This window comes from Centroberyx gerrardi, chromosome 22 (genome assembly GCF_048128805.1).
Source record: "Centroberyx gerrardi isolate f3 chromosome 22, fCenGer3.hap1.cur.20231027, whole genome shotgun sequence".
Lineage (NCBI taxonomy): Eukaryota > Metazoa > Chordata > Actinopteri > Beryciformes > Berycidae > Centroberyx > Centroberyx gerrardi.
In genome coordinates this window covers 2,597,342-2,610,203 of record NC_136018.1, presented here as the reverse complement: position 1 = coordinate 2,610,203, position 12,862 = coordinate 2,597,342, and the positions used below count along the sequence as shown (strand labels likewise).

Sequence of the window (12,862 nt, the reverse complement as noted above, 5' to 3'; positions counted from 1 at the left end):
TCGCTGTATATAGGCCTATACTCCAGAAAAAATACTTAATTACTGTACTTGTAAGTAAGATTTACTCAAGTTTTTCCACCTCATTTCAAAAGAAAAATCTATACTTTCTATTCACTACATTTTCAAAACAAACGTGTTACTCTCAGGAAATCATCAACAGATTTTTTTTTTTTTTATTTAGTTAAATTTTCTGCATCAGACGGCTTCCATCCCAGAAGCAGCTGATCAAGAGCCAAATGTGATCGGCTGCTTGTTCAGCAAAGCGACACCAAAAAGGAGGGAAAGGGAGAGAGAGAGAGAGAGAGAGAGAGAGGGAGAGAGAGGGAGAGAGAGAGAGAAGCAACAGGAAGAAGAGAGAAGCAACAAGAGAGCAAAGAATTAACGTTAGTGAATTCAGCTGCTAGAATCTGAAAACCAGTTTAGCTCATTAGAAATGACTTTTTAGAGAGCTACTTTTACTTTTAGTCTTCAAGTCAATTTAACATCATGTATTTTTATACTTTGACTTGACACTACGAACCACTAATCCCTTATATTTTCATTAATTTGCATGAATTCACCCCATAATTCATGCAAAATCCCCTTAAAATTGGTTAAGGGAGTTATTAATGGAGGAGACCCAATCAAAACCTCCTTAAACACCCGCTTCATTTTTGACTCCTTACTCTCTAATATAATGAAAAATTCAGGGAGACAGGAACTTTACATTAATAACTCATGAATAACCCTAACCACACATAAAAGGCATAAAAAATCCCTTAATTATTATTGCCATCAACCCATGAATAGATGCCTTAAAAACCCATGATACTAGCCCTTACCTTTTTTTTTTTTTAAAGCCATTGCTATTTTTAATGGATAATTGATGTTTATGGTGAAATTAAGGACATTTCAGGTATAAAATTAAGGGGTTTGGCTTCATAGTGAGAGTAAAGGATTTGAAATGGTACTTCAGCTTTTACCAGAGTATATTTTCAGATGAGTATTTGCACTTTCACTTGAGTAAGGAATGTGTGTACTTGTACCACTTCTGATATACAGAACTTGTGCATCCACATGTGCATGTTCACCCCGCTGAGCGGGTAATTTCCCACAGCAAAACACGGCCGGTTTGGCAGCGAACACTGCGAGTGCTGATGTGTTGTTGCTTCAGTGATCCGCCGCCCACACAGCTTCAGCTAATCAAGTCCTGATGGCCAATCGCACACTAATGGAGTGTGTTAGATTAGAGCGGACAAATAGCAGGCGAGCCCTGTGGCACTCCAGATGCAGGTTTGGCCACCAATGGCATGCAAACACACACATGCTCACGCCTTAACCTACTTAAGTTCATACACGTGGGCAAACACACACGCACACGCACACACACACACACACACTGCTGTGTACAGTATGTTGCAATCATGTACGCAGTAACATGCACACACACGAAAACACAGCTATGTGTGTTGCAAGGGTGGAAGTAACTAATTACATTTACTTATGTACTATAATTGAGTTGCTTTTTTGTGTAGGTATTTTTTCAAGCCAGTAATTTTACTTTTACTTAAGTATGTTTTTACTGTACTTAAGTCCATTTTAAATCCCATCCACCACAGAACAGATTGTGTCTCTCCATCAGCAGCAGAAACTGGATCAAACTGTGGATCCATTCACAGTGAGAAGAGGAATCTGACTTTACTTTGTTTCTGCACTTTATTTTGTCGTTTCTAATGTTTCCAGTGAAAAGAATCTAGTTTGAACTCTGACCTCTCTCCTGTTAGAATCACATGGAAAAGATCACAGCTAACAACGTTCTCTGTTCTAAAGAGGAACTCAGGAACTTTTACTCTCAGGACATTTTAAATCACACGCTGTTTACTTTTACTGAAGGAAATTTTTACACCGGTACTTTTACTTCTACTGCAGTAAAATATCAGCAAAGTAACAGTACTTCTACTTGAGTAGGACATTTTAGTTCTCTTTCCACCACTGGTGTGTTGCATCTGCACACATATACACACATGCACGTGCACACATCCACACGCACGCACACACACACACACACAGAGCTGTCTATCTTGCAAGAAGCATGTTGCTGCTCACCCTCTTCTTACCATTTCTGATCATGTGATCCGATGGGTATGTTACAGTTTGTCACGCAATCATTTGATGGGTTTGGTTTCTGTTTCTCTGCAGGCTTTGACTTGAAGAATGAGTGTGTGTGTGTGTGTGTGTGTGTGAGAGAGAGAGAGATAGAGAGAGAGACAGAGGGAATAAACCAAGAAAGAAACAGAAAGCCGGTGAGACAGCCAACAGGTTTCTCTAGTTCCAATAGCCGGCACTGCTGAAGATGCAGTGAGAACAGAGAAAGTCGAGCTGAAAGTAAAACCAGTTCTTCACCAGGATGATGGATGGAGGAAAACTGGCAAAAATCTTCCACTCTGGACTTGATGTCCTCGTCTCCAATATAGCAGGATCACAAAACACAATCACAAATCAAAAACCCCCCCCTCTCCTGATAGAGGATGATATCCAAGGATATAAAAAATATATTAAACAGTAAATCCGTCATATAAAAACTATTAAGATTTAGAATAGTAATAAAATTTAGAAACTAAAAAGGGAAGAAAGGGAATACAAGACATATGATTCATAGGATAAATAATGTTTAGAAGTATTCATAACATTTTGCTTCAGCGGTGTGATGTCAGTATAAGAGGATTTGGCGCCATCTCCTGTCAGTATGTGAAGACATTTATTCCAAAATGAGATATCAACCACAAAATAGAGACTCCTACCCCTAAAACATAATTTATGGAACACATTATGAAACATACTATATTTTAAAGGATAGTGGATAAGTTAATAAGTTGATAAAATATCACTTTTTGTGCCTGGATCTATATTTTAGAGATATTGACTAAGTAATGAGTTTATTCTCAAAGGGAATGTATATCATTTTGAAATGAAACTCTTCATATACTACTCTTAATATTCTAGTGTGTGATTGTTGATATTCTAGTGGCTAATGCAAAAAGAAGAGACAAACAAAAAAAACATGTCACTATAAATATATCATTTCATAAATAAATCACAAAATAATAAACATTTCACATGATACATGTTGTGCGGATACAGTAGATGGTCTCATTCAAAGTGATTTAAATTCCTGCTAAAATATAAATTCCACTCACCCCATTTAACCCCATTACATCACATTCATCAATAAATATAATACCCAATACCCAAGAGGACTTTCTTCTCTGTGATTATGAGCGTGACGGTGATGCAGAGGCTTTGCAGTTGCATCACAAATCTCCTAGCAACCAAGCCTGGTGCCATTTTGGAGGTCGTTTGGAGAACTGGCTGTATGAAAATTATGACTTAATATACAGTATAACAACCAGGCTAGAAAAAGTCATTGGTGTGGATCCATACAGTAGCATAGTAACTAAAAGTGAATAGTGTGATAAGGTGGATTTGGTTACTGTGACACAGTAAACTGTCTTGTCTTTAGCCCTAGTCTCTACTCCAAAACACTCTGAGTTGTAGCTTGAGAAGAGTCAGCTCAGTTAACCTGAACAAACTGTTAGCTAGCTAACTAGCCAGGAAAATAATTTTGTCAAAGCAACTAATGCTAATGTTTACACACAACTAGCCACTGCTAATGCTAGCTATTAGCCACTGAATGTTAGCTAGTGTGCTAATCAGATGTGCTAACAACAAGACAGTGATGGTTAGCTAGCTAACAAGCTGATATTAGCAATCACATCAATCAAAATCAGATGGATCAGTGATGAAATGATCAGTTCCCAGACAAAAACAGAAATTAACCATGTCTGTCTGATACTGTCGAGACGGCCAAGTTTAGAAACACAATTAGCTGCACTCTGGCACTGTTCAAGAGCTGAGGACCTCCAATATGGCTGCTAGGGTACATCACCTGAAAGCCCTCTGTAGCTACAGCTGAGCTCTGTCTGCACCACCAAAGTCCCCATAATCACAGTAAAAAATATCCTCTAGGTTATTATGGCTGTTACACCAATGCATATGTACTGACAGAAATGTTTCCATTGAAATAGTATACATATATGAGAATAAAAACGAGAAAACAAGAAATATTGCTATCTAGCTCCCTAGGTACCACAACAACCGGCATAGCAGCCAATAAATCACAGTTAGCCACTTTATGGGATTTATCAGCGCTGCTGGAATGCATCTTAGATCAGTCATGTGTGATTGCTTGGATGAAACTACCTGTTTATAACCCTATTTATATATTATAACCTTATTTATATAGTGTAACCCTATTTAATGCCATAACATTACAGAAACTATTAAAATCACACCACTTTATACATTCATGGTACATTCACTCTCAACAGGCAGCACCATTGGTGTCCTATATCTATACCTAATTTTAAAATCCTGATTCATCAATCACTTTCTCTCATTCTGTCAGTGTAATCAACCACAAATGCAACAACTTCTGCTTCAGCAGCCATTATACAAACACCTCCTGTCCTAGCAAAGCAAAGACCTCCGGCTGCATGATATTGACAAAAATAATCATTTTGCAATTTTCAGCTTCAGTTTTGTGATTGCGATACATGTGGACACAAGTTTTTCTACATAATTTCTTTTTCAGCACTTAAACCTGCATTGATTAAGACTGGAATGCAGACCATGTAGAATCAACCACAATACACATTACGTCAAATATGGACATAATTTGCCGTTCCAGCAGACTCTACATGGTCCACATTCCAGTCTTAGTGAATGTAGCTTTAAAAAAAAAGTAAAAATATATATATCTATATATCTATATATATTGTGAGTGTACGTGTGGGAAAGGGAAGGGAAATGCTTAGAGTCTGCATTGCTTACATTGCTTTCAGAAAGCCCTATCTTAGGAAGCTGTGTGAAACCATTTCCGTTTCCAAAAATTTGCAGCCTCTTGATATTTGGAAAGGGTTATGGTTTCAATATTTCAGTGTATGTTTTTAATAATTTTAAGCCCTGTAATGAATATTCTCAGCCCAGTGTGATTTGTGCAGTGTTGCTACACTCTTTGCTCTTTGCTCTGTATCTTGGGCCCAATGCCAAACTGATCTGATGTGCGGAGGCTGTCAGTTCATTACATTAGACGTGGGTTAGGGATACATGATACTCCGTCTGCGGCCTCTTCTCTCATGATAATACAGTAAATCTTGCGTACATTTTCACAGCTATCATCATCGTCAGTGCTCACCCTGCGAAACAGTGGTCTTTGGAGAGTAATGCTAGAGAACAGCCAGGAATGGTGAATACTGTCAAACATACAATATTGCACAACCCAGTTGAGTATACACAGCTGTGAACTCTGGCTTACTTGCACTACACACACACACACACACACACACACACACAAACACACACACACACACACACACACACACACTGTAACCTTGTTTGGTTTCAGTACATTGGATGAAAGTTTAGGATATTCTCAATGAATGCCTTTGAATTCCAAAACCGTCCAGATTGGTTAGGTAGTATGATATCATTCTCCAAAAGTTGCATTGAATGTGTGGCGGTTGAATTAAGCTCATATCGCTGTATGTAAGCTCCACTGTCTTTGGTTTCATTTGATTGGAGAAGTTTTGGTTTTGGCGGTGAGGACGCTTTGTGGTCTATTTGATTCTAGATCTATCACCATCTAGATTTCATGACTCTATACTTTCTTAGGCCATTTGACTAGAGGTTAACAGATTTTCATTTACAACTCACATTTGTCTTGTTGGTTGTGTTTCCATATTTTTACATCTAAAGTATTTTTCAGATGCTCTTATCCAGAGCAGCTTACAGTCAGTGAGCAGATAGGGCTTCAGTGTCTTACTCAAGGACACTTCGACATCAAACCTGTGACTTTCCAGGTTACAGGACGGTCTCTCTCTAGGCCACTCTGCCACCATATGGATTATGTTTCTAATACTCAAAGAGGTTTTCCCTCCCTGTAGTTGTGAAGGACCCAGAGATTCTGCTCCAGAACATTTTGGGTCCCAGAAAATGTTTGGTTGTCTAGAGATTCTGGTCCAGCCAACGAATATAGTTGTCCATGCTCCTCTGTCCCACACTGGACCGCACCGGCAGGAACGCAAACACCATGCAACCATGGAAACCGTCCTCGTAGTGATCGCTGGTTACCGTGACGCCAGCATTCTGCAGGCGCCTGGCGTACATCAGCCCGTCATCCCTCAGCACGTCGAACTCGCAGGTCATCACGTACGCCTTGGGCGTCCTACCCAGAACCCCCTGTTCTGCCAGCAGCGGCGCCGCCCGCACGTCCATCAGCCCTGGAACTTCACCCACCAACCCCGGCGACCCCGTTTCCTTGACGACCGGCCGGAAATGCTTCTTGCGTTTGGCCGGGAGCAAAGCGGTCCAGTCCAGCTTGGAGCGGGTCGGGGCGGCGATGGTCGGCTGGTCCAGGGAGCTGTGGTTGTTAGCTAGCAGGAGGGGCTCCAGCGAGGCGTCGGCGCCCAGGTACTGCAGCCAGAAACGAGCCATGTAGGGCCGGTAGAGGATGGGCACCGCCTGGTTCTGCTGGTAGGACGGGGTGTAGAAGTCCAGCGCCTGGAGAACAGGGTAGATCAACGCCTGGGCCTTGAACTTAACTGTTACATTGCTGTCTGATCCAAGCTGCGGAGACAATGGAGATTTAGATTAGGGTTAAACTGGTATGGGTTTTTGAAGGCCAATAATATTGGTAGGGGAAACTCTGGGATACATTAGGCATGTAAATGAAATAAATGAATCCATAAAACACATAATTGAACAGTTAAATGAATAAATAAAATGTTCAAAGAAAATGAAATTTAATTGCTGTGGTCTGGAAGGAACCTCCGCCATATCAGCAGAGGATGACATGACTGGTCGATATCTGATATCTTAAAGAAGGCCAGTGGGGAGGGGAAGTCGTCATGTCGCCCCCTGCTGTTTGTGTTGAAAACTGCCCATCAAACATGAGTTGTGATTATACCTCTATTTCCTATAAACTTGATCAATATCTCTGTGTTTCAAATGATCTGGTAGCATTAAAATGCAATATTATGTTTTAAAAACGCTGATGATGTCACTGCTATGGCCCACTCCAATCATACAGCGCAGTAGCAAGGCTGCAGCTGTTATTCTGTTGTATAAGTAGTAGTATCTGTACACTGTTATGTCTTTGCAAAAAACATGATGTGGTTTCATTTCATTCATAGCTGATGTGCCTTAGTGTCGTAAAAAAGTCTGATATATCAATTATTAAACATCCCCCTATGGGAAAATGAATGCAGATTTTTTTTCTTTGAACGCAAACCAGCAGATGGTGTGAGTTGGCTCTTTCCCTCCCCACATGGGCCCGGTGCTCAGAGGAGTCGTGATGCTGTGTGTCTGTGTTTGTTTGGGGCGTACCTCCTGTGCCACGGCGGCAGCCAGGTTTCCCCCGGCGCTGTCTCCGGACACACACACCCTCTCCGGGTCGATGCTGTAGCGCTCTAAAACCCGGGCGGACAGGAAGGCTCGCGACGCTGCCAGCGCATCGTGGTACTGGTCGGGGAACACTGCCTCCGGAGCGAGACGGTAACTATAGCAACAAGACACCATAAGAAGACAGCATGGTTACATTACATATTGCTCCACAACCCCTAACCCTGGCAGTGTTGGTGCTTTGCTCCACCTGTGGGGCAACACAGGAACACAAATAACCGATATGATTATTGACCCGTTGGGGAAAGTCGGGTTAGATCGATATGTGTTTGCTGATACTGTATATTGGCCTTTTATTAAAAATCAGTTATCACCTAGTCATGTCTGACCAGAGAAATGATGCCACTGTGGTGTGGGAACCAACCCGCTGCAAAAAAAATCAAACAACAATTTTTTTGATGGGTTTCAGTGGAGAGTTCTAGTGTCACATGACGGTCTAAATCAATGGTTGTCAAGGCCGAAGAGTCTGCAGGTTTTCGTTCCTACCAAAACACTACAGCAGCTGATTTGGAGCAAAAACCTGCAGACTCTCTGGCCTTGATGACACAGGATTAACAACCGCTGATCCAAATGCTGTTTCAGAGGCTTTTCCATTTGGCTGAGAATAAAGTTCAGGGGAAAACATTGAATCCTTGTCCTTTTTTTGGAATTATTTGGCAAAAACATGGTCAAACTTTGAGATAATTAATATTGACACAAAATATCAGATATTGGCAGCTTCAATCCAAGCAAAGATCAGCCTTCAAAAATCAGTGTCAACTATTCAGTTTGTTCTGATCGGACAAAATGCCCAAACTTACTCGACAGACATGATGACAGCATCCAGCTCCTCCGCCATCTTCCGGCAAAGAAGGTCGTAGGATCGCATCCCTGTAAAGCAGGTACATGCAGAGTGATACTGATATCATGTACACAACGTCCAGAGTATTTTACCTCACTGGTTCTCAACTGTTTCAGCACGTCCCAAAACTGAAGCGATGTCTCCCTCGTGGCCCCTGTTGTTACAGGCGTAAACATGCAGAATGGGGAACTTTGACCCCAAAATGATGATTTTTATTTTCCCTTTTCAGGCTGTTTTACTGGATTAATTATTAGGAGACTAGACATTTGTATATTAGAAATAGATTTCTTCATATTGCATTACTCATCGACCAATACCCTAAGTTTCAGATCCTTTTAATTTAGGGATGTAACGATTCATTCAGCTCCCGGTTCGGTACGATACACGATACTGGGTTCACGACTCGACATAATTAGGATGTTTGAAGCAAAATCTGAATGAAGATAATTAGGACTGAAAAAAAATCAAACAAAACAAAAGTGCAAATCATAAACAGGGTGACTACAGGTTTCTGTAAGTTAAATTTAAAGACCTTTAGAGACCTTAAGACCTTTTTAATGCTAGTTCAAAAAACATTTATCAAATTCCACCCCCAAATAAGCCTGAGGAGTAAAAACAATAAGTGTACAGTAAGGTATACTGTACATCTGTACAACCGGGGAAATTTCTCACTAGAAAAGCGGTGCAAAAGTAGAAAAGCACCATCAAACGCAACATTTAACCATATACCCGTGACTGGAGGTTTGCACTGTGGTGTGGTTGTACATAATGCAGCATGTTGCTACTGCTACCTGCGCTTCAGTTTCAGTTTGGCCTGAGTCCATCTCGTCTCCTGCTACATAGTGACGTACTGACTTCAGCCCGACTCACCAGAAGTGTGATGACCCGAGCTAAAACTGTTAAAACAATGCCAATATCATTTTTAAACTCCACTATCATGTGAACCCTGATGAAAGACCTGCATACTTTAAAATCGAGTTAGGTGATTGTCGGACTATCCCATTGCGGCTATTTGTCTGTTTCTTTTTATTTTATGTTCTTTACTTATACTGTTTATACTGTTTTATATGTTGTCTGTGTGATTTGTTATGTGTTTTTGAGCTCTTGCACCCCAATTCCAATGTGGTTCTACTGCAAATGGTAACTGACTCTGTATAGGTCGAAACCGGTCTGTGTTTTAAAGTGTACAAGCCATGTTACAATAAAGGCTTTTTATTTTGACTAAGGTGACTTGTGCCAGAAGTTGTTTTTTTTTCGTCATGTGATGCTCAAAACCTTTTTTCTTCAAGAGCACCTGCGATTTTTTGGGGGTATTATACAAGAAAGAACATTCCTCGATCACACCACATTTTCCTTTCCACAAACTTTCATTACATCCCTGGTTCCATTACTGATAAACAAACCTGACGAAGCCTGTTGTTCGCTCTAAAGAAAACTAAAACAATTATATTAATTAAAGACATTAAAGTAATTGAAACATGTTTGCTATAACAACTGGTCACTATACTTTCCTAATTTTCCACAGCCTCCAAATATTCACAGCGGTCACTCACGTCCGCTGCCAAGGGCCCATCCTCCACCGTGGAAATATATCACTCCCCGTTTCGTCTTGTTCCCGCCCTTGGGCTGGAACACCCGGGTGGCCACGCCCCCCAGGGCGGAGTCGGACACGCGAACGGCGGCGCAGGAGCGAGCCTCGATCACCTCCACCCAGGACACCACCCTGTTCAGCAGGTGGACGCGGTGACACACGCCCAGCGCGTGAGCCACGTCGCCCTGGAGATACACACACACACACACACACATTTATATATATTTTACATACTTTTCATTCAACTTTATTTTATTTACCCTTTTACATCACTGTCTCTTTGTGTTTTATTGTATGCAAAGCACTTTGTAAACATTGCTTTTAGAAAATTGCTATACAAACTACATACTACAACTACTACTACGACTGAAACTATACTACTACTACAACTACTTGGAAAATATTACCTATTCTTCAATCATAACTAAAGAATTTCTGGCTGGCGTTGGACCAAGGAACAATTCATTGGTTGTTGGTGATGATCTGTATCTGGGATTATCACTTTTTTACCCATAACTATGAAGCTAACAGAGATAGAGACTTGGTTCCAAATGCTAAGGATATGTTAATTAATTGAACTTTAAGTGATAGGAATGATGTGTTCAGGTTTTAACAGCAAGATGGAGATTTGTTCACGTTGGCGGATGTTTGTGCTCTCCGAGTGCCTTCTAGTTGCATGAATATTTTGCCTATAGTGCAACTTGAGCCTCCTATTATTTATTATTGACTTGTTACTTAGGCCTACATATATCTTCAGATTTATTTGTTTTAAATTGATGGCGATTTAACTTTTAAGCCTCTCCCTGCCATTGTGTAAGCAAGATAAGCGTCTATGCAGACCAGTGGCATAGCAGTATAAGGTGAAGAAACAAGCCTAAAGTGTGAATGTGTGTGTGTGTGTGTGTGTGTGTGTGTGTGTGTGAGTCAAAACTTGTCCTACTGCATTCATGTGTGTTAGTCGGGTGTGTGTGGACTGGTAGTGCAGCCTTAAGGAGAGCAGCTTAAGTCGAGGAAACACTTTTGTCTAACGCTGGTGAAATGAGCATGTTATTGAGGAATTACAGCTTATCGTCACACGTGTGCAGCGCCGCTCCGTGCACGAGGCGTGCAGCGGGGTCAAAGTTCACAACTACTGCCAACGTAACATTAGACTGGATTACGCCATCATTTATTACCGTGAACAAAGATTACTATCCCTGTAGTAGTTTACAATGGAAACCTGTCTTCTTCTATGTTCTGAGTATGTTTTTGCACTGCTGTGTGTTGTCGGTTCAGTTTTTTGTTTTTTTACCCATTTCATGTGTCTCTACTTCCTGTTATGTGTTCATGTGTTTTTAGCAGAACTGATCCATTTATTCTATAATACTGTCCTGAGAGCAGTTTCCACCTGACCTGCTCATGTGGCAATAAAGATTCTGTTCTATTCTATTATGCAATACTCATCTCTATTTCTGTAATACTCTGCTCTATTTTGTTCTGTTCTATTCCAATCTGTGATACTCAGCTCTGTTCTATGTTATTCAATTCTGTTCTGCTCTGTTCTGCAATTCTCATCTCTATTTCTATAATACGCAGCTCTATTTTGTTCTGTTCTATTCTACTCCATTCCAATCTGTAATACTCAGCTCTGCTCTATGGTATTCTATTCTATTCTGCAATACTCCTCTCTATTTCTGTATTACTCTGCTCTATTTTGTTTTGTTCTATTCTATTCCAATCTGTAATACTCTGTAATATTCTATTCTCTCCTATCCTGCAGCATTCTATTCTACTGTATTCTATTCTATTGTGTAATACTCTATGCTAGTCTATTCTGTTCTATTCTATCCTATTCTATTCTAGTTCTAGTATTCAAGTGAATAGACAGATATATTCCGACAGTCTCTCCTCCTGTGTCTCTCTGGACTGTTCTAATCTTCTTTCTTTTTCCCCCCCCCAACCAACAGCACACATGTTGTAACTGTCCAACAGCATCAACCTGTCCGGCCGGTAAATCTGTTTATCTCCTGTCTCTCTACAGTTGGTGCGTCTTTTTCTCACCGCATGCATGAAGCCCCGGAACAGCGCATCCAGCAGCATGAGCTTCCACGGCTCGCTCACGGCGCTCGGTAACGGGAGGTAAACGTAGTAGGCGGCCGCCGACAGCAGCACGGTACCGACCCAACGGAGCCTCATCACGGCGGCCAATACCTGCCCCCGGCGGTCGGTAGTTTCGCCAGGGATCGCGTCGGTTTTCTCGGGGATCGACCCAGAAACGCGGAGTAGTGAACCCTGATTTCAAAATAAAAGTCCGTTTGCCGTTTACCGTCGGCCTTCCCACGGCGCCTCATAACCGGTATGCAGAGAAAGTGGTCTTATTTTGAAATGCGGACCTTGAAGTGCGATTTCTGGAAGTGACGCAGGGTTGAGTGTTGCGTAAAGCGGTAGTTGCCAAAGGGAAATGTAGTTCCTTAGACGCCACATTCAGTTATATTGTATAAGGAAGCATTGTTAAATATGTTAGATTTAAGTCCCTTTTAAAGACCCTTCTCTTTACATTTTATCATTACATAGGCTATTATTTTATTGTTCTTACTTCTGCACTGGTCTTATATACTTCTGTTGACGTTTACTATTATATAGTCTACTGTTGGTTTTATTGGTCTTACTGTGCAATATTGTTTACATTGTTTTCCTTTTTCCCTGCTGTTTTAAAAAAAAAATTTTTTTTACTATTGTTATGTTTGGCTGCAATTATTATTATTATTATTATTATTATTATTAGTAGTAGTAGTAGTAGTAGTATTAGTATTTATTTATTATGACTATCATCTGTCCTGTTAAATGTGTAAGAAAGTTTAAAACTGGATATTGATTGTGTGATTTTTGTGATCTAGAAAAAGAGACTGCTTTTCACCTTTTCTTTCACTGTATAAACACCAGAATATTCTGGA

The 12,862-nt window shown here is 40.7% G+C and overlaps 1 protein-coding gene across 1 annotated transcript; it reads right to left on the bottom strand.

The window, feature by feature from the left end:
* Positions 1-2,975: 2,975 nt before the first annotated feature.
* Positions 2,976-12,506, bottom strand: LOC139932777 (neutral cholesterol ester hydrolase 1-like). Its single transcript, XM_071926668.2, has 5 exons — positions 11,970-12,506; positions 9,892-10,114; positions 8,298-8,367; positions 7,423-7,594; positions 2,976-6,663 (listed from the first exon to the last, which is right to left on the bottom strand). The coding sequence occupies exons 1-5, from the start codon at positions 12,102-12,104 to the stop codon at positions 6,043-6,045; spliced, it is 1,221 nt and encodes a 406-aa protein (XP_071782769.2). The 5' UTR covers positions 12,105-12,506; the 3' UTR covers positions 2,976-6,042.
* Positions 12,507-12,862: the final 356 nt, after the last annotated feature.